This window comes from Melozone crissalis, unplaced genomic scaffold (genome assembly GCF_028551555.1).
Source record: "Melozone crissalis strain CALT ecotype California unplaced genomic scaffold, PUWL_Pcris_2 ptg000034l_1, whole genome shotgun sequence".
NCBI classification, from domain to species: domain Eukaryota; kingdom Metazoa; phylum Chordata; class Aves; order Passeriformes; family Passerellidae; genus Melozone; species Melozone crissalis.
In genome coordinates this window covers 14,407,740-14,428,875 of record NW_026535812.1, presented here as the reverse complement: position 1 = coordinate 14,428,875, position 21,136 = coordinate 14,407,740, and the positions used below count along the sequence as shown (strand labels likewise).

Genomic DNA, 21,136 nt, shown 5'->3' with positions numbered 1-21,136 from the left:
GCTACTCCCTCATTTTCTGTTCTCAGCGATTCCAGTGAATTCCCTCCAGACTTCTTGGGCTGGGAGTTTTGCAGTTCTCCCCAAATGCATTTTATCCCCTTGCAGCTGCAGTGCTGAAAAGTGTCCTGTGCCACCACAGTCCACAACAGGACGATGACTTGCTTTAAAGTGCCATCTCGTGGCAGGTTCCCTAACTGGGTTTGCCTGCTGAGACGAGCTCTGAAAATAGTTACAGGCAACAGTGATAAGTGGGCTGTTTGACATTTAAATTCGAGACCTGGACCCTTTACTATATTTCTTTTTACAAATTCCATTAATCCCATGCCTAAATCGACTTGCTAACTGACATACAAACATACAGGAATGGAAGCTGCATTTTGTTCAGCACTTGTGACTCAAGGCCACTGCTCTGATTGCAAATGTACAGAAAAAACAGCTGTGTGGTGCATTTCATGTTTTGTTCCTGTGACTCCTACAGCAAGACTGTGAGAGTGTCACAGTAGAGGAGGTTAATATCTCCCAGCCTCAACATACTAATTGTCAGCTCCACTGACAACCCAGTCCTTCAGCTGATGTAGATCTTATCCTGCTCTCAAGACAACTCCCAGCCTGCATTCTGCCAGACGACATAAGTCAAGCCTTATTGGTATTTATTAATCAAGGATCAAGACAGATCCTCTCTTGCCATGGCAGCCCCACTATTCTTTCCCTACAATTGTTCTAAACCCAAATCTTGGGAAACTGCAGGCTACCTAAAATTTAAACAGGGAGCCTGAAAAGTTTGGGGACCGGAACTGAGAGCTGCTCTGAGTGCCAGCTGGCAGATTTTGGCAAGAGGGCCTTTGTGCAGAGTAGCACAGCTTGAGAAACACAAGAACGTGGTGCTTTATTTTAAACCCACAGAGCCCAGCCCTGTTCTGCTCCTGGCTTCACAAGCCACCAATATACTACACATAAGCTTAGTGATGTTATCTTCTGTTGCTTGGACAATGTTCTGAAACAATCAAAATTACATGTGTAGCTGTCCTGCTGAATGCACAGATACTACTTTGGAGTCACAGTATTTCCAGAAGTTTCTACAATCCCATAATCTAAAATCCACCTCTTTAAATATGATTTGTCTTTAGAGATGCCATATCTCCCTGCAAAAATCTGTGCCTTCTGTGAAAATAATCCCAGTGTGCTTATAATGGACTGGCAGTAGCAAGAAAATCCCCTTTGGAACAATACTCACATCCATCTTGGAGTAGAGACCATCAATGTCAGCAAACATCAAGAAGAGGCAAATGCCCAGCTGCCCTATGAGCACCAGTATGAACACATCTGAAGGGATAAGAGCAAAGAAAGAAACCCACAGGTTTATGAGCATTCTCAGCTGTTTGCCTTTACTGTAGAAGATTGTAATAATTTTCTGTGTTACACAGTCATCAAAAGAATCTATGAGATATAAAGGAATTTTCAGCAAGAGAAAAATGAACAGAGTAAAACCCCAGCTTTACTAAATCAAGTGGATATACATGAGTGTGGGACAAGCATTGTAGCCACAGATTTAAAACACCAAATGGGTATTTTGAACAATTGATTTGACCTTCTATATCTGAGAAGCTTTATAGCTTTCCAGTGAGTCTCTCTCTGATCACAGTATATTGTGTGATTCAGAAAAATGGCCAGGATATAGTCTTGTTCTTCTGAATATGGTTAGGAATGCAGCCTTCAACTTCAGTAATGTCAAGACTTTGGTCTTGATCAGGATCTAAAGCGTCTAAGTAATGGAGAACCTATTGCCTTCTCCATCTGTAGGTAAATGTTCCAGTGATAAATAAATTAATTTTCTCTTCAGCCAGCATGCACTGAACTTCATCCTCCACCCACTCATTTGTGTTTGGCCTTGTTATGGGACACTGATGACCCACTTTTCTGCTCTCTACAAGGAATGTCCCCTCCTCACTATTACTATACCGAAACATCAAAGCCATGAAAGCTGCTGCATTATTTCAACTCTTCAGTAAAAATAATAAAAAAGAGCTGAAGAGAGTTTTGTCTAAGAGCATGCTGCAGTATTTGTCCCAAAGAGAAAAAGAACAGCTCTTCCATGACTCACTGCATTTTCTGGAACTGTCACAAACATATGTACTCATCTTCCCTTCACACGACAGTCTCTCTCCTGATTTTTTGGCTGACATAATTTTGGTCAAGTTTCATTTTCCCCTATTAAATGGACCTCCTTATATAAGTTGACTTAAATATCATTTCTTCTCTCCCCATACTTACAGTTGGTGTAGACGGGTTGCCTGAAAGGCTTTCCCTTGGAAAACACTAGTGCTACAATGAGGCAATTGATGGTACTTAGCAGCCACACTGTGGTGTTTTCATAGCTCTTGAAGCCATTGTCTGTTTGCTCATGGGCTCCATCTCTCACCCCGTGGAGGCCCAGGCTGGAGGATGAATTCCTCTCATGGATGTTCACTGACAGGCAGGCACTGAAAAAGAGTGTCACCCTGCTCAGGGAATGACCATTGTCCTGGGTATCTCCCCCAGCTTCCACTATTCACTATCAGGAATCTTCCCTCACAGCCATGGCATAGGTTATTGGCAATGCCCACAATCTCACCACTGGTTGAGCTTGCTGAACTTGTTAGAGCTTGAGCTCAGACCTGGTCTCTCCTGCAATCAAATCCTCCTCTCTGTGCTCAGCAGAAGCATTCTCCCCACAAGAACTGTGCATGGCAGGTCACTGGAGAGCTTAGGGACCTCAGGCAACACTGGTTAAAGTGTTTGCACCCTGTGGGCAGCATGGGGTCTGCTGCAGCTGCTCATCAGGCCTGCATCAGCTGATCAATAGCTTCACACAGACCTGCCCCACTAGGTCAACCCTGCGGTATGCAGAATCCCAGAGAGGGGTCCTACCTGTGTATATCAGTCTGGGAGTACCAAGGCTGCTCCTGGACCACCACAAACCCGAAGATCTGCATGCTGAGGCTGAAGAGGATGTTAAGCACAACAGAGAGCAGCAGTGGGGGTGAGATGAGCTGGCTTGGAGGCCTGTAGGGGACCAGCTTTGGATAGGCACGTGTGAAACTCACTGAAATATGCACAGATGTGTTTACTAGTGTGCCCACAATACAAGCAGTGATGATGTGTAATACTGATTGGCACTTTTACAGTCTGCAATATTCTTAATAAAACATACAAAGATTGTATCAAGTACAAAAACACAGAATTGTTTTCTTACGAAATCATATTGACACAGAAGAGGTTAACTAATGTCATCTATCATGAGGTATTTTTGAAAAATAAAATGTTGGGTTTTTATTTTATTTGGCTACTGTCAGGCCCAAGATTACGATCATATACTTATGCTCTTCTCTTTCTGTCACTTGTCAGCTGTGGCTTGGGATTTTTTGCTGCTCATGGTCTCCTCATCCTCCTGAACTAAACATCTAACCAGGTTATTTGAGCTGGAGAAGGACAGCATTACCTCACACAACAGGTAATGCTCTTAAGTTTAACAAAATTATCCAGACTTTTACTCAAAGAGTTATGCACAAAGCTTTGATTCAATTGCAGATAAACTACTTACAGCAATGTAGCTTTTGGCACGCAGTGTTGTTGTGGCTGACCTTTTAGGCTTGATTTCATCAAAGTCTTTTCCTATTGTCTGTGTTCCAGCAAGGATGGAACATACCAGGATGTGGTTTTGCTATATGCTTTTCATGGCCCTGTCCTTGCCATTCCTACTTCTTTCCCTGCACTTATTCTGTCTCAATAAAATTGTCTTTCTGCCTCAGCACTGGCTTCCCCTCTTATTCTTGGCTTACAGCTCCCTGTTCTGTAGTGTCTGGCATCTGTCATGTCTTTCTTCTCAATTTTCACCTCTCTTTTCTTTCAGGGCTCTGGTTTACACAGCTTCAAATGTAAACTGATAAAAACTAATCTCTACTTTTTCATTTGGGCATGGAGTCAGGTGTCTTCTTAATCTGCCTTGCTAAGTCAACAGGAAACTGCCTGAATAGACTTTCCACTGCACTTGGTGTGGGTTTACTCCTTGGTCCTAAAGACAGCAGCCCAGTTACCAACAACCTATACGCTCAGCAAATGCACCACTAAGTACTTCCCATATTTAGGGCTTTTCTCAAACAAGACCCCTCTTCTAATAATCCAAATATCCTGTATTCTACATAGAGGAAGTTTAGTCTGCAGAAAGCTTGGTCTCCTTTTCTTCCTTTCTCTATCTACAATTATGTATTTCCAAGGAGGAGAAAAGTATTTGAGATCATTCTCTCATTAATACATAGGATGTCTAAGGGGCTTACTTGTCACACCAATTACAGTAGTAATAGCCAGATCTTGGAACAAAAATTGGTAATTCCCAAAGGAGTTTAGTTGCTGAAAAGAGGAAAACAAAGAAAAAAAAAAATCACAAAACAGACATTTGCCATGGGCATGTTTATATTGTCTCCAGAAAGCCGTATTATATCCATGGAGCTCCTGCTCTGTTTGTTCTGAAATGCTGCTTTGCTGTTTGTTGTGAAATGCTGCTCTGCTGATAAGGAGACCACACCTTTCACCACCCTGCCAATAGGTTCCTCACCATTGGGCCTGCGGTGAATATTCTCATTTTGCACATTGTTTGGACTAACTACACTTTCAGTTCACTCCAGGCAATGAAAGAGAAGAACATTTGAAGAGACTGCTTTCTCACTGCTGGGTTACTTCTGAACACAAAGCTCTCCTCTCCGTCTGGGAAAAAGCCATGCAAAAGTGGTTTAAGGCACTCCAGGGGATTTGCTTACTGTCAAGTTAATTCATGCTTTAAATGCTGAATAAATTGTAACAGCATATGCTTACATCAGATTCTTCCTTTTCACAGACATATGCCCTCATCCAAAACACCATTCAGTACCTCAGCTTTCTTTCTGCCCAGCTTGGATCTCGAGCCCCCTGGCTGAAGTTAATGGGAAGAATCTTGCCAGTTTTCTACTGGAGGGCTGCATGATCACACCACAGAATTTTGCAGCTCAGGTAAAGGTAAATCTCCATCTCCCAGTCTCATGTGGCTTTTATGCCCTATTTCTCCTACAAGGAAATAGAAGCTTATCCACTTCCAGCCAATGTGCTCCCAATACATACCCAGTAAAGCAGGAGAACACCAAGGTACTGAATTATGCTGTACAGTGCCATGTACTTGAACATGCAGAAGGAAGTGACAAGAGCAGCACGGCCTTCCCTGTTGGAAAACATAAATAAAATAGAGCAATTAGGTGGTGGGTCTGTCCTGGTGCCAGTTCTCCCAAAAGGCTGATGAAGAACAGGGCAGGTGTCACAAGCAGAAAGGCCTTTACCAGTATCTTGCTGGGAGGTGAAATAAATAAAATCTGACCTAAATGAAAGTAAAATCTTCACTTGCAGAGATCTTGTCCAATGAAATGGGCTTGATTCCTGTCACCTGTGTTCTGTAGACCACAGTTTACCCCAGCAACTTTTTCTGCTGACATTGATAGTGTAGGTAGCAAACTCTGTATGAGGGAAAACTTACAAAGCCAAGCAGCTGCTCATTGAGTTCAGAACTAACAAGTCTTTTCCTCCTACAGTGAGCATACAATATCCAGCCAGGATAATGCTCTCTCCCTGGCTACTCAAATGCCCCAGTAAGGAAAAGCAGGATCCTGGCATAATAGATGCCACATTTTACTGGCATAGGGTATCAGAGGTAGAACCTAAAATTCATTTACAGGTTGGCTGGCAGACATTTAGTGATTCAGCTTTATGGACCATTGTTCATGTTGTTATCTCTTTTGCATTTAAAATATTTTTGATGACATAAAGCTCAACTGTAAATGTCTTCCTCTTGTGATAATTAATGTATCTTAAAGGAATTTCAGATAGGGACTAGGCAAACGGCAATTTCAAGGTGAAAGACTTTTTTAGATACGCATATTGTAACTTGATGGGAACACCCAAGGCTAATGTTTGAGAGGAGTGGGAGCTTCCTTCTTTATGAAATAGGCAAGAAAACCCCATGCTTACCTGATTAGCTCTGGAACACAGGCTATGCTGGGCGTTCGGGATGTGAACGGTGAAGCCACAGACGCCTCCTGCTCCGACAGGGATATCCCTGCATGTGCCACTTTCAAAGCCTGAAAGTCACATTCCTCCTCAGAGCTCACCAGGAAGACACAGCATCTCACATGTCAGCCAAGCAGTGACCCCTTATTACAGGATGTGTTCTGGGACAGCAGTCCCTCTTCACTCCCTGGGTGTGCTCCACCCTGAGGGTTCCTCCAGACAGATGCCAAGTCCAGGGAAAGAATGGGGATGAGAGCATGGGAAAGTTCATTTTCCACAGACCCCACAGCCATTCACTACCTGCTGCAAAAGACTCAAATAGTTCAGACTCAACCCTAACTTCTTTGTCTCTGCCTCCTTTTTTTAGCACTTGTTTGTTCCCACATTTTATGCAGCTAGTCTGGGTTCTTTGCTTGCTCCCCCCTGGAGAATCTTCTGGTGGTTTTTGCAAGGAAAATAAACCAGTCTTTGAGATAACAAACTGCAAAAATCTCTGCCTAGGACAGCTCTTGCATGGTAAGGACCACACAGCGAGATCAGGTCTAAATCAATACTGGTAATAGTACAGCTGCTCCGTGAATAAGTGGTACACTCCCATCTCCAGCATGTGCTCAGTTTGGAATATTCTACTGGCATTGCATTAATTTCTCATTTTTAAAATATACTGTAAAAAAATTTCACTTACCCCACAGTCATTGGCTCCATCTCCACACATGCCCACAAAGTAGCTAAAAAATAAAGTGATAAGGCAAATGAGGAATCAGACCCTGCTCCATGCAAGCCATTTATGCAAGTCATACAAGAGTTTTGTTAAAAGCCTTTCTGGAAAGTTAAAGCCTGTCTGACCAGACAGCAGTTGAGGTGCTCACCTGCACACACCAAGTTGATAATCTGAAATGCTCAAATCTAAAGCTCACCTTGCTCTAGGACAAGGCCTGGGGCTAGCTATGTGAAATAAGGGTGAGGGTTTTCAAAAGACTTGGGAAACAGCTGAGCAACAGGAAACAAGATGCTTGGATTCAGAAATATATCTACCCCTCTCTCTCTCTTTCTTTATATTTATTTATTTATCTATTTATATCACTGTGACTGTGAACAATCCAGACTGCCCTGACACATTTGCTAACCCATCACATTGAGCCAGCAGTAGCACAGTAAAAAGACAGCAAGCTCAGAGAAGCTGCAGTGCTGGGAGAGATTCTTATAAATCTTGGGGAGACAAATCTTCAGGCCCAGAGAGAAGTAAAGACAAAGGATGATATGAACAAACAAAATCCAGGACCATGGAAGTATTTGATCTTTGACAGGTTGCCAAACCAGAACTGAGTTCAGTGCCTCTTTCTTAAAAGACTTTTGGAATTTAATTGCCAACTTGCAGATGTGTGAGGGTTTCAGTTTTGTGCAGTTCCATGAAACTATGCTAGACAAAAGTTAGCTCTCACTAGATTCTTTACAAGCCTGTGAATTCAACAAACATTTTCAAATTCATTCAAGGAACTTACTCCAGCTTTTGAAATTCTTCTACAAGACTGGATTTCTGACTAGGAGACATTCTAGCAAAAACTGTTCCATTCAGCAAGAGCTGCAAGGAGAAAAATAGGAAATTATTTTTAAAACACTTGAAGTAAGTGATTTCAGTAGTAATCTGAATTTAAATCACCAAATATCACATTCATAAACAACTGATTCTACACTCTGAAAGGAGGGAAAGGCTGATGATCAAAGATAAAGAAGATCTTAATCAATTACTTTGAAAAAGTAATAATGACAATAAGGACAAGAGGCCTGGTATGCCATTTGAGTTACCTGATGAACACAGATTGCCAGGCAGGGAGTTATAAGAAGAGAATTTGTGAGAATTCATTATAGTCTGTCTGTGGAACAGACTAGCTATGCTGAATTGCACCATGTGTAATATCTCATTTTCTCCTGTTTTCCAAAACAGATCAGAGCCAGTGCTGTGCAAGGGGTAGGGATTTGGGCACAAATGTTTCAAATTCTGTCCTCACAGCTTAAGGCATGCCTGCTTCTCTTATGTGCAGAGAAAAACACAGGGATTTTCAGATCGTTCCCCATATAATAATATCAGAGATTCATCCAGCCTATAAGTATTTCAGGGTTATAATTGTTCCCAAAGATGTCCTGATACAGATCTCTTCAGCTAATTGTACCAGGACAATTCATATCTCCTGCATGGCAAGGGTATTCCAGTTACACAATCCAGATCTTACCTTTGGAAGTAAGTGCCTGAAATGGTGTGCTACAATTTGGTAAGATTTTCCACTCATGGCAAAGTGATACTGGCCTGATCCCAATGCCAGCCTGATTCCTGGCTCAGTCTGAGTGTCATCCTCCTATAAAATGAGACAGAATGAGTGCTGTGTCCAGGTCCTCAAAAGCTACTCTGCTTTTACACAGACACTACTACAGACAAGGTAAAGGGCATACCGTGAAGAGGGTACTTCTGAAGGCTCTGGGAAACTTGGATTCAAGGCCCATGGCCTTTGCTTGGATTTCTAAAGAGATTGAGGCATATAATACCAGTAATTTCAGTGTTTACTGGGTTTTTGTTGCATGAGTTCTATCAAATGGATTGTTGCATTTGGTGGAATTCAGGCAACAGTGCCAATCTGGTGGGCTGCACTGGAAATGAGAGGGACTAAAGCCACTTCTAAGGAAGTCTTTGTGCAGTGAAACACAGGCAGAAGTTGCTCAGGCTGAGGAACCACTGCAGATATCCCCTGCCATCTGCCTGACTCTGTACTTGCCAGAGAAGGCTCAGCACCTTCAGACCAACTCTTCAGGAAGAAAGTAACTAATCTTTTTCCCAGCTTCTCTGTGGAGATGCTTGATGAAATAAATTTCTTAGCCTGGCTTGCCTATGATTCACTGTGTACATGCAATTTCTCAACAGTGGGTCTGTGTTTTAATTCTGCAGGTGTGGGAAGTGCTAACACTACCTGCTTGAACAGGGCTGGTTCATTCAATGCAGCTCCACAGATTTTAAGTCCACATCTATCTCATCAAATTTGTCTTGCAGGAAAAGCAAGCACTTAAACTGGCATCAGCTAAGCATGAGGACTAGAGACAAATCTTTCTGATATTTCTGCAGAGCTGGTCTCAAACCCAGGTAGGCAGTTAGCAAAAATGTGTTCACAGGAAAAAATGTTAGGAAGTAAGCTCTAGGGGAGCACATTTTTATAAATATCCCCTCTCATAAACACTCTTCTAGCACATATTCTGCTGGTGAATGGCAGTTCTCTGTTATACTACCATAAACCCACTCCTTGTTTAAAGCATTCCATCCTAGTTTGTTTTCCTGCTACACAAAACTTGCTTCTGATATGCTCACCAGGCTTCTGTAATCTTCAATTTTGTTTTCTTCTAGGGATTTCCAGGTTATAGATGCTGAAAAAGATCCAGGCCCTTCGTTTGCTTCCACAAGAATCACTCTGTGTGTTGGAGCTATCATGCCAGCATTTTTGGCAACTGTTATAGCTGTCTGAATGTTGTCCCCTACAAAAGTCAAAGGAAGTGTTATCAAAACATTTCTGCAGTGAGGAATTGTTTATTCACTAGCCTGAATTCTAAGTTTTCAAATATATCCAGAAGAATTACTAAAATGTCAGTGTCTGTGCATAAGAAAGTTTTTTATAAAGATTAAACCTTTGCAGATAAGGTTTGTCTCAATCAATAAACACATTTTCATTTGAAAAAGAAACATTTTGATCTGGACATGAAGTATTTTCATATTCAGCTCAAAGAAATCCATATGGGGAATGTGCTCCTAGATTATTTGTTTTAAACAAAAACAGTAAGGGGTTCAGTGCTCTGTTGCTGCTTGGTTCTCTTTGATTGGCTTTGGTGTATGTGGGCTGAAAGGGGTGAGGCCCAAGTGTTTGGACAATGGAAAAACTTTGGGGTTATTTTATCCAAACTCTGGTTTGGATTTGGATAGAATAGCCCTTCAAGAACAAGAAGAAGAAGAAAAAAGATAGGCAGGCACTGGTAGGCATGAGTTAACAGATGTCAAAAGGTTTGGATATTTGTCCTGAGCATGCATGCCATTTCAGGAGGCCCTATCAAAAAGGGATCTTCCATGACAAGCCTTTATTAGAATCAGACATGCCCTGGTGAAGTTGCCAGGGACATCATGGTTCACCTTATGTCATTTTTAAAACACAGATCCTTCTTGGATTAAATATCCATGCCTTCCAACCAGTGGTGCTGACAACAGAAGACTTTTCACTTAAACATTGTTGGACTCCCTGTGTGGGCCAGTGACCACAAAAACAATGCACCTTTTTTTAAATACCTGTGACCATAACACTCCTGATGCGGGCAGCACTGAGCTCTTCCAGAACAGGCTTTGTGTCCCTCTTTAATCGATTCTCCATTATCAGCAGGCCCAGGAATGTCAGATCAGATTCTACCTCCTCCCTAACAGTTAAAAAGAGACAGACAGGTTAAATTATTTATTTTCCCTTTATCACCATTGGATTTGGTGATAGCCAGTTATGACTATCAACCATCCCATCTAACTCAAAAGAATGAAAATAATTTGTCTATTTTCTGCAGACCCAGGATGTCTGTCTTTTGCAGTGCTATTTCAATACCAGCAGTGCTAATTCAGTACCAGCACCCTGAATTTCCTGCAGGACTCCCATACTGTGGTGGTCTGATTTGAAAAGTCCCTGCACACTAGACTTTCTCATTTGAGGACTGTACAACGAAGAAACACACCTGAGTTAATGTGTCTGCTCCTCTTGACAGTAAGAGCAAACAACCTGTGGCATTATGTTTTCCTCAATTTCCTCCAATTCTGTTTTCCCCTACATTTTTCTTTTCACCTGTGCTATTGCTTTTTTACAGTTGAACATAAGTAGTTGAGAACAAAATTGAGTAGACACCCCACCCCTGAGTCATGAACTAGAGGTCTCTCAGGGACACAGGTCGACTCTGAAGAACCTGAAAAGAAGAAAAGCTTTCAAGCATTCATTTTAGACCCCAAGGAGATGCCAAACACTTGCATGGTAGTCAGAATAGCTGAGTCAGGTGGTGCCTGAATGGTCACTGCTTTTCACAAGCTTTCTTCTTTCTCTTGGCAGCATAAACATCACACATGCTGTAACTGCATACGCAACTGCAAAATCTGGGCCATTTCACACACCTTTGCTCGTTGGGTGGAAAGGTCTGTTATGACACCTGAGGCAAGATTTATGTAACTACTTGCACTCTACCTCAGTATCATCAGCCCTTTCAGCAAAGCAAAAAACCCTGTGAAAAAACAAGTGAGCCTCACCTGGATTAGGACCTGTAGCTAGTAAAATCAGAGGTCAGCAGATGCTCAGTAAATGCAGATTTTCAGAAGGGGTGATTCTGGAGTACCACATACAAAAGCAAAAGGCTTTTGGAAAAAAACTATAGGGATTCAAGTGAGAAGTGCTCCTTTGTGAAGCACAGTTTTTACAAAACTAATACCACAAGCGTGATAGAAGAATTTGCTAGCTTCAATAGAAACCAAACCAAGGGTAAAATTGAGAAAGCTAAATGAGTGAACTAACAGAACAGCAGAAGACAGCTTGCTCTGGGCTTTGTGATTTTCAAAACCCTAACCCTAGGCGTGACCCTAACCCTAGAGCAGTAAAAGCAGCCTTGGGCTGAGGCTGGTTCCAAGGAGAAAGCTGTGGAGGAAGCCATGTCTTGGCAGCTCTGTGTTCCCCTTGGCATGCCTTTCCCTGCCTTTGACTGAGCTGGAGATCACTACTGGGGGTCATCTACTTTCTTTGCTGAATTGAAGAGTGTGGGTAAGAAAAAGATTTTTAAGTACTTCCCTTCAGTTGAAAGCATGGGTGAATCTGCAAGGAGACCAGTGTAAATGATGGAATGAAGAGGGGGCCTTTGCTAGTGTTCAGAGTGTTAGAGACTCATGCTTCCTATGTTAATCCAGAGTTTTGAAATTGAATAAATACATAAGGATTCTGTGCATGTGCCATAGGAGTGTCCTCTATCTCGTCTCAGGCCTATATCCAGATTTAAATCAGACTCCCACTGGCCTGAATCTAACAAAACTCTGTACTATGACTCTGCTCTTGGCAGGGATGATGTGGTGATGATGCTTTGTGAGGCACCCCTGGCCCATGGCTGAATGTGGCAGGAGCTGTGTTTTTTATGGTTTACCTTGTCAGAGCAGCAGGTGGCTTCCCTGCCTGCAGAGATTTACAGGCCAGGCCAATGACCCGAAAGCCCTGGGCTGTGTAGAGCAGGAGCTTGCTTTCAAAGTTCGATGGGACTGTGCAAAAGAGGAAAACACCGTTAATCACAGCATTGAACTGCTTTCTAATGGAAGGAAGCTTTGTAGCATGGAAGGTTTATGTCCCAGAGGACCTGTAAACCTAGAGTCTACCAATAGGCCAAGCATGTCAAAGAAGGGAGTTTTTGTTCAAAGAAAGGAAATTTTGTTCAATAAGAAAATCTTTGCCTCTCCTTTGTCACTTGGAACTTCAGTCCTAAACTGCAAAGACCTACCTTCTTCCAGGGTGTCATGAAGGATGTCTGCTTCTCTAGATGCCTTCCCAAGATTTGGAGAAAAAAACCTCACTTTTTTGAGGGAGGCGGAGCTGTGGACAACTTTTCCAAATATCTATTCTGACAGGGAGTGTACATCTTGTATAGGAGTTAGTAGTTACTTTTATCTCTTATCTCTCTCAAAATCCTTCTTTGTTGAGAAGGGCTGTGTGAGAGATTAGCCTTAGACTTGGAAGACAACAGAGACACTTTTCAGGCTTTAGTAAAAAGCCTTAGACAGACATCTCATTTTGGCCTTCCATTTCATTGCACCATCCAAAGTCACTTATACATATCTTTTTCTAGGATGCATTTATAAATGTTTGTTACCTGTTTCTGCTCTGCACAGCATGGCCACTGTTTCAGGAGCCCCTTTTGTGAAGGCCTGTGGGTCCCCACCAATTTCCTGGGCAATGACAGACATTCTTTGCATGGCTGAGGAAAATGGGAACTGACGTAAAATGGTAATTCCTTCCACAGGGGCCTAGGAGAAAAGCAAGTGGATTACATACTCTAGCAAGGATTTTAAACTCAGACTGAAGGATTTTAGGTCTGTCCTTTGGGCCATAGTAAGAAGCCAACCATGTATAATGGGCCAATTTGTCACACTTAGAAATGACTGGTACATAAAGATGAGATTAAATTTGTGCAGAAATATTTAGCTTAAGCAGTAGGAAAAGTTTGTTGACAATTTTAGCAGACTACAAAATGTAATTTACTGAAAGGAATTTACTAGTCCTGTTTCTTTAATAAGACTCTGTTTGGTCTCACACTGGTCTTGCAAAGGGAAAATGGTTGTCAGAGAGTGTCCCACCAGTGTTTGTCACTAGTAAGGGTCTGACATCAGCCAGCAGACTCCACTGCATTCCCCACTCAGCTGAGTTCAGACTGAGTCTCAAGCCATGAGGACAGGCACATCCCTGAGCTGGACAATCTCTAATCCAGCATCCCCCTGTTTCTGGTGTGAGCAGCAAGCTCCCCCAGGCGTCTGTAATCAGATAGAGCAAGGCACTCTCTCTGCAGGCAGTACAGGAAAGACAAAGTGGGGAAGAGCTCTCTTGGACAAGGACACCCAATCTTTCCTATACTATACTGAAAGGTAACCCTTACACTGACAGTCTAACTTGATCATGGATGTGACTCTTGCAAGTAACTTACAGTGGTGGCCTGAAGTCCAGGTTTAACAACAGTGGCATGTGTGGATCCTTGACCTTCATTCTGATGTCTGCTGGAATCATCCATCACCTGTGTATTGAAAGACAAAAATATTTCAGACTGAAACATTAGTACAGCTGAAAGGAACCTCAAGGATCCATTTAGAGCTTTTCCTTGTCTCTAAACAAGGTATCTTATTCATTCCTGGGAGGGGTCTGTCTGATGTTAAACTAAACACTTCCAACAATGGAAAATCCACAGCCTCTCTTAGCAATCGAGTAGAAAGCCTCACTGGGTTCACTAAGACACTGCTGTACCCTTGCACAGCAAATAGACAATGTCCTCTCATGGACAATAAATCCTTTATTCATTACAACAGAATTAAATAAAGGAAAATCTTTAGATATAACATAGACTCAATGAGAAAATAATACACAAGGATTTGTATTAATGTAGAAAGTGCTGTTCTTGAAGTATTCCACAAATCCTCTGGATTTTTTTATCATCACAACATGATTGTGAGAAACAAAAATATTTTTTCATTTCAAAAGAAACTCAATTATTCCTGTTTCACAGGCGTTATTTGACAGAATTCCTGAGATTTTCATAACTTTAACAGATGTCTGGCTAAACCTGAGATGGCAAGGTGATCTCCCCGTTGTTTGCATAACAATAAGTCACTGCTTTACCCAGTTAGTAGCCTCGAACATTTTCACATCCAATGGGTCTCCTTGGATCTTGCCTTCCCAAACAATTAATGAATGACAAACTGCCAGTGCTTTGAACACTGGGCCCCAAGGCAGGCCATGGTCTGCAGGGAAACTGTGAATATTCTGAAAGCTAAAGCAAAAGAGAGTATAAAAGTTACTCTCAGAGAACACCAAACAACATAAGACCAATAGAAAAAAAATCCTAAACTGAGGCGAGGTAAAGTCCCATCCTGAGCCCAAACCACACGCATGTTCTGGAGACTTTCCTCCCACATGAACTGCTTTTCATGCACCTGTAAAGGCTGGGATACACATGCTCAAACCAGGTGTGTGATGTCTAGTTAGGGAATCCAATGGGATGGAGAGAGGAACAGATTATTATAAAATATCTTCCTTGAGGCTTGTGCAAAGATTCTTTGAGTTCTGAAGCTGATATAAATTTGAACAAGTCTGTATATGCACATTTCTGGAAATGTAAATGGGCAACATCAAGGCCACTGAAAAAAACAGAGTATCAACCTTGTGGGTAAGAGTGACTTCCTGTCATAAAGGGTTGGGGTTACACTGCAGTTTGAGATCTAACCCAGGTTTTCAACTGAACACTGTCTGCCCAGACACACTGTGCCAAATGCTGGCAACAGTGGCTGTATCTTTTCATCTGGAGCAGGACCCCTAGGACAAGGCAAACAATTCATTTTCCAGAGGATATAGAAAAGAAATTTAAAATCTAAACATGGGGAACTTCAACTGCTTAACTGTTTAACAATAACTGTCTTCCAGATTTGGTCCTTTGTCTAGTAGAAGAATCCAATCACTAAGCAAATTTAGATGCCACTGGTGTGTCAAGGAGCCTTACCAGTTTCTTTCAGAGGGCAGCAAGCCCCAAAGATCCAGGCCATCTTCTGTTAAGGTGCCAGTCTAAGTTAAAATGTACATTAAAATTAACTTCCCACATAAGAGCTCCAATAGAAATGAAAAACAAGAATTATTTTAAGAAGTTACTGTCCAGTGCAGAGTAAAAGGGCTACCAGACAATTCCTAGATTACAAGGAAAACAAGAAATTGCCACAGCTTCTGTTCAGACAAGAACTGAAGTACACAGCACTGGTCATTTTGTTTCTAAAATACAATAGAAATGCTCATCAAACCCCAGCCTCCCACTCCCAGCATAGCTCCATCACCAATGAGGGCATAACCACCACACAGCCATTACTTTGTCAAAGCAGACAAGGTTCAGCTGTCCACACACGTTGATCCTCTGTGGGCTGATGCAAAAGATGCCCTTTTTCTTCAACCTCTGCTGGGTATAAATGATTCCTGTTGTCAAGGCAGCTGGCAGAGCTGGTGGGACAGCAATAGTGATAACATCCAAAGCCTTCTTCACCACTTCTCCTGTCTCCTCCTGACATAATAACAAGGACAGTTATCAGGAAGAGAGTGGCAAGAAGTGCTGCTTGCACTGAGCCCACTTCATTGCTCCTCCCCTCCTCTGCAGGTGCTCCAGGCTGTGCTGTTTTCTGCTTGTGGTTCACCACATATTCATCTCCATAAGAGATTAATAGGCTTGATTTAACCAGGGGCTTTAAAGCCTCATCACTGCTTAAGGGCAGCCTCCAGGCCCTCATCCATTCTCTATGCAAACAAACCTGCCAGGTTCACAGCCTCCTCCAAAACGCATGTGTTCAAACATGCCAGCTAGATCATTGCACCCGCAGTCAAACCTATTTTCCCATGACACAGCATACAGGAATCTGCTATTTATATGGGCATTTGTCCAAATGCCTATAGGCACAGCTCTGGACTCCGTGTTAAGGTGACAGGTGAGACATATGGGATGGTGCTGAAAATGAGGGCAGAATGTATGAGCTAATGATTTCTTCTGACCTTATGTTCTAGGAGTTGTGAAAGAAAAATGCTTTTACCTGCAGGAACAGACATGGAAGTAACAGTTACCTTTGTAAAAGCAATCTATAATTTGGGAGCTTAGGGGTCAGTGTAAAACCGACTGCCAGGATGCTGAGTGTGGACACAGTTATTCTGGGCAGTTGATGGGAATGCTAAAGAATTGAATGCTTTTCAAATTGGGGTCCCAGGACCGAGACACTGCAAACTGAAGCACATTTGCAGTTCAGAAGTACTTGCAAACCATCATAGAGATCTACTATTACTACTTCTGAGCTTGGGACTTTGACCAAAAATCATGCTGTGTTTGATGTGCTGAATTTCTGTCATGCTCTGGTTCTCCCTTCATTGATATTGTCTCAGACCACAGAATACACCAGTTTGATCATATTTTGTATCTATTTTATGTTAGAATGAAGTACTTACCACCCACCTTTAGATAAACCCTCACAGAAGAGAAAGCATTTAGTACATCCTGTGATTCAGGCTTAAAAGATTGACAAGACAATTTCAGCAATTGAGATAGCATCAGCATGTATTTTACATATTACAATGGGGAAGTTAAATTTAAAAAAAAAAGGAAAAACTGCAAAGCAGACACAAGAATATGTTCTTAAACACACTTTGTTTGATATCCTAAGGGGAAATAATCTTCTGAGCCAACTGATTGTAGATTATGCCTCAGGAGAAAAATTATTCAAAAGCTGAATTATAGAATCAACCTTACAACTCATGACTTGGACTTTACATTGGCAGATAATTATCATGGCATGAAATGATTTCTTGAAAGCTTCTGAAAATGCTCTAAATCAATTAGGCTTTAAAATTTCCAGAACTACTGTTTACAGTGTATAACTGTTCTCCCATTGACTTTGATGCACGAGAATGAGTGAACTGTTTTAAAAGGGTTTCAGGTGAACCATTTCTCCTGCATTAATAACTCACCCCATTAAGTGCAAATACACACACTGTGTAGATCATTCCAATGGCTGCAAATGCTATGAGGCACATCAGGAACCGGAGGGCATCCCTGTATAGCTTGAAGTTCATGGGTTTAGGGTAGAGAATGGATCTCACCAGATCCCCCTTGGCTGTGTTGAAACCTGGAAAGACAAGTCATTCCAAGGGGAAAATATTTATTTTAATTCTCTGCAAAGAATGGGGGGCTTCAAAATTATTCATAATTTCTGCAACTTATGAAAGAAGGCCCAGGTGTTTCATTTTAGTGTATGTGACCTTAGAAAGGAGTTATTTTTGTCTTAGGGGGGGAAGGATTTTTTTCCTATCTTCCTTAGGGGGAAGGATTTTCTCAATGTCTTAGAAGCAAAGCAAAATTCTTCTTTGTAATTACATGCTGGCAGTTTTTTAGAAGTTATGCCAAGCAAAAAGAAACAAAGCATTATAACTTAGCCCAGCCCAGGATAATGATTCTCCATCTGTCTGTTGTAAATATGGATCAGTGCCTTTAACTTAATGTGATTTGACACTTTGTCAGACTGTTCCAGTGGAAAAAATCATGGAAGGAAAAGTGAACTCAAGTTTTGACTGACCAGTCTGCAGCACCACAGCTTTCACTACTCCTCTGTCATCTGCCTTGGTCTGGATGACCTCTGTTCCACAGAAGAGGACATGTTTTCTGTAATCCTCTGCACAGTACACTCTCCAGGGCTTCAAATTATCAGCTTGTGGTAGGTGGATCTTTGTTACAGGAATACTTTCTCCTAGGGAAGATAAGTTCAGATGAGGAAAACTGCAGTACACTTAATAACAGCCTGCTGACTTTCAAATAAGCACCCAGACATCTAGATGGTAAGTTAAAGGTATTTACTAGAGAAACCAGTTCACAGAAATTTTATTTTTATATTTTGACATCTTCAGAGTGAATAGAGCTTAAAGCCTAGGAAATGAATAGACTGCCACAGAAGAGTTTTCCTCTGCATCAGTACAGCTTAACTTCAGTAAGTCTGAGAACTGAAAGCAGTCCAAGGACTCCAAACCCTGACTGTAGATGTAGAGGCTTGAAAAGAGGCCTGAACTGATATTGCATGACTACCTTTGAATGGCCACAAGTTGTTCACCTAATTTGAACCTCATGTGCAGGTCACTACACATTCCCTCAAGCAGATGGGAACATGATATCCCCTATTCTCCCTCTCTAGTAAAAGGAGAGCCTTGAGCTCAGTGCTTGACAGGTGACAAATAGCCTATTTATGCCAGACAGTAAGGTGAAGGAGAAATGTTTTGTGACAGCTGAAGTTTTCTAAATGAAATGTGTTTCTGGAATTTCTCATTTACATGAAATTTCAGAACTGTCAGTTTCAGTTTGATTCAGACCAAGACCAAATTTAAAGACAAGAAATGGAACTGTGACCTCCTCCTGCACCAAAAATCCTGCTTTCCAGTAACCTCTCCCACCTGGTGTGTCCTCCACTGCTATCACAGGAATGTGAGACTAAGTGTCTGGAGGGCTAAACAGACACTCCACAGGAGATGTTGCAGCAATGAGACATCCAGTAAGTGACAGAAAACCCTGCAGCCAGAGTGGACCGTGGGCCCTGTGTAGGAACAACTTTGCTTCATATCCATTTTCTTCTCCTGTTCTGCTCACTCCTCTTCACTGTCCACTCTTTCCCTTCTAATCAGATCACCTCTTCCTAAATGTTGCACCCCATGAAGGTAGGAAAGGATAAATTGCCCTTCCTAAAGTCTTTAGACAATTAACAACAATTCAAACTCTATTATATGGAACCAAAAGAATCACCTTCTCAGCCAGCTATGGACTGTCTCACAGAAAGGGGTGTGCATGATAACTCTGTCTGTCCTGTGTCACTGGCTGAAGCCATGGGGCAATGATGGTGTTCAGGTGGCAAACCTGAGAGGGATGGCTGTACCTGTCAGCATGCTTTCATTTACAGTGCACTGCCCGCTGACCAGGATGGCATCACAAGGCAAAAGGGTTTTGCCCTCTTTCAAAATCAGCAAATCTCCAGGAACAAGATAGTGTGATTCCAACTCTTGGAAACCTGAAAATGAAAAGTAGTGCAAACTTTGTGCTTCATATATTTCTCTGTAGCAAGGGGGAAAAATACAAGGAACTAATTGCTAAATAGAATTCTTTGTAATGGCTATTAAACAAAGGAGCAGAGTAGGACCTATGTATACAACCTCCAATATTTAAGAAATGCCTAGGCATCAGTTCCAATTGTAGAATTCCTCCTTATCTACCCAGGATCCCAACCACTGGTTACTGTTCCATTTCACTGACCTAACTGAAGAGCCTTGGATCTAAATTTCTTTATTTGTCTTCATCTCTTTGGATTGTGCTCTAGATACCTTTACAATGAACAGACTTTGCATGGAGCAATTAGGTGGACTCACAGCCGTTTAATGGGTATGTTGTTGGCTATATCAGCACTGCTTTAAGAAAAATTACTTCGTTTTCCTGACAATTTTCATCTAAGGCTGCACTCAATTATTAATATGTTTGATATGGCACAATGCATTTCCAACTCAAATTAACTCTATGCGCAGAAGTGAGTTAACTGAGCTGAGAAACAGATGAAAACCACTTTAGAATAAATCTGTTACTATACATACTTTATGGAAATTGCTATAGAAACAAAGCACATTATAAAAAAGAAGTAAAGAGGAGTCACCTTCCTTATTTCTGCAGACAGTGACCATGATGCTGTTATGAGACTCAACCAGTTTGTGCAGTTTAATGGATTGCTATAAATTAAAGAAGAACAAACAAAATGTTACATCTTACTTACATGATGCAATTTGTCCACTAACAATCACTTCCTTCTGTTATTTGTGGTTATGAGAGCCTTCAGAAACTGGGCTCCAGCCCTACCAGGAACTAAACCACCAGAGAGAAAGAAATCCCCCACCCTAATTACAGAGAATGTAACAAAATGTTACCAGGTGAAGCACTGGAATGGGGAAGGGAGGATGTGGGTAAGGTACCACACAGAGATTATGATGACTAGGAGGCCAGGCCATTGCACCTGCTGCTACACAATGTCACAAGACTAAACCTCTGAGTAAGTCTTGTAGCTCTGTGTACATGTTGTAGCATGCTGGCCTGCCCCAGACATTAAAAGTAAATCTGCCTTGTGGAAAATGTGAGGTGTCTCACCTTTCTAAGATCATATACGGTCAAAAATATTGAGAGGAGAGACATGAATATGATGGCAATGGCATACTCCATGTAATCTTCAGCAAACCACAGACACACACTAAACAGCTGGAACACGTAAAATGGATTTAGGACCTGTTTGGAGAGACAGCAGTGGTAAAGAGCTGGCCACATTTAAATGGCCCAAATATACTCAGACAGTCCAACCTGTTAGAAAACGTCTGGAATAAAAGACATTAAGTATTGTGACTTCTGACTCCCTTAGTAATTTTCTCAGTAGTCACTTTAGTCTAATCAGATTGGACCATCTTCATCTGACTGAAGGGACAAATAATATGGACCAATAGGATATTACTTGGAATGTGAATGACTCAGTCCCATCCTTGTTTTGTTTGCTTCTTACAAGAAATGTAACAAAGGTGAGAGAAGAGCAGATTGTGCTGTGAGCATGGTGCTCACATTCCATAAGCACACTGCCACAAACATCCTGTTTAGGCCACCTATAGGCTGTTTGAAAGAGATATTGGTGCTTTGTGTGGTGCTGTGCCCAAAATGATGAGCTCATTGGAGCTCTCTGCAGCTATAGGCATGTACC

The 21,136-nt window shown here is 41.8% G+C and overlaps 1 protein-coding gene across 1 annotated transcript in view; it reads right to left on the bottom strand.

Annotated features, from left to right (window-relative positions):
* The window catches only part of ATP13A4 (ATPase 13A4), a 36,756-nt gene that overhangs the window by 1,597 nt on the left and 14,023 nt on the right, over positions 1-21,136 (bottom strand). Inside the window, exons 7-28 of the mRNA XM_054282442.1 lie at positions 20,542-20,676; positions 20,057-20,129; positions 19,292-19,423; positions 17,951-18,121; positions 17,346-17,503; positions 15,712-15,900; positions 15,355-15,416; positions 14,478-14,628; positions 13,792-13,878; positions 12,964-13,117; positions 12,247-12,358; positions 10,382-10,506; positions 9,419-9,582; positions 8,298-8,420; positions 7,569-7,648; positions 6,752-6,794; positions 6,028-6,137; positions 5,131-5,227; positions 4,314-4,386; positions 2,908-3,082; positions 2,272-2,480; positions 1,235-1,323 (exon numbers count right to left, since the gene is read on the bottom strand). Coding sequence (XP_054138417.1) covers positions 1,235-1,323; positions 2,272-2,480; positions 2,908-3,082; positions 4,314-4,386; positions 5,131-5,227; positions 6,028-6,137; positions 6,752-6,794; positions 7,569-7,648; positions 8,298-8,420; positions 9,419-9,582; positions 10,382-10,506; positions 12,247-12,358; positions 12,964-13,117; positions 13,792-13,878; positions 14,478-14,628; positions 15,355-15,416; positions 15,712-15,900; positions 17,346-17,503; positions 17,951-18,121; positions 19,292-19,423; positions 20,057-20,129; positions 20,542-20,676 — 2,712 coding nt within the window. The remainder of the gene's footprint in view (positions 1-1,234; positions 1,324-2,271; positions 2,481-2,907; positions 3,083-4,313; positions 4,387-5,130; positions 5,228-6,027; positions 6,138-6,751; positions 6,795-7,568; positions 7,649-8,297; positions 8,421-9,418; positions 9,583-10,381; positions 10,507-12,246; positions 12,359-12,963; positions 13,118-13,791; positions 13,879-14,477; positions 14,629-15,354; positions 15,417-15,711; positions 15,901-17,345; positions 17,504-17,950; positions 18,122-19,291; positions 19,424-20,056; positions 20,130-20,541; positions 20,677-21,136) is intronic.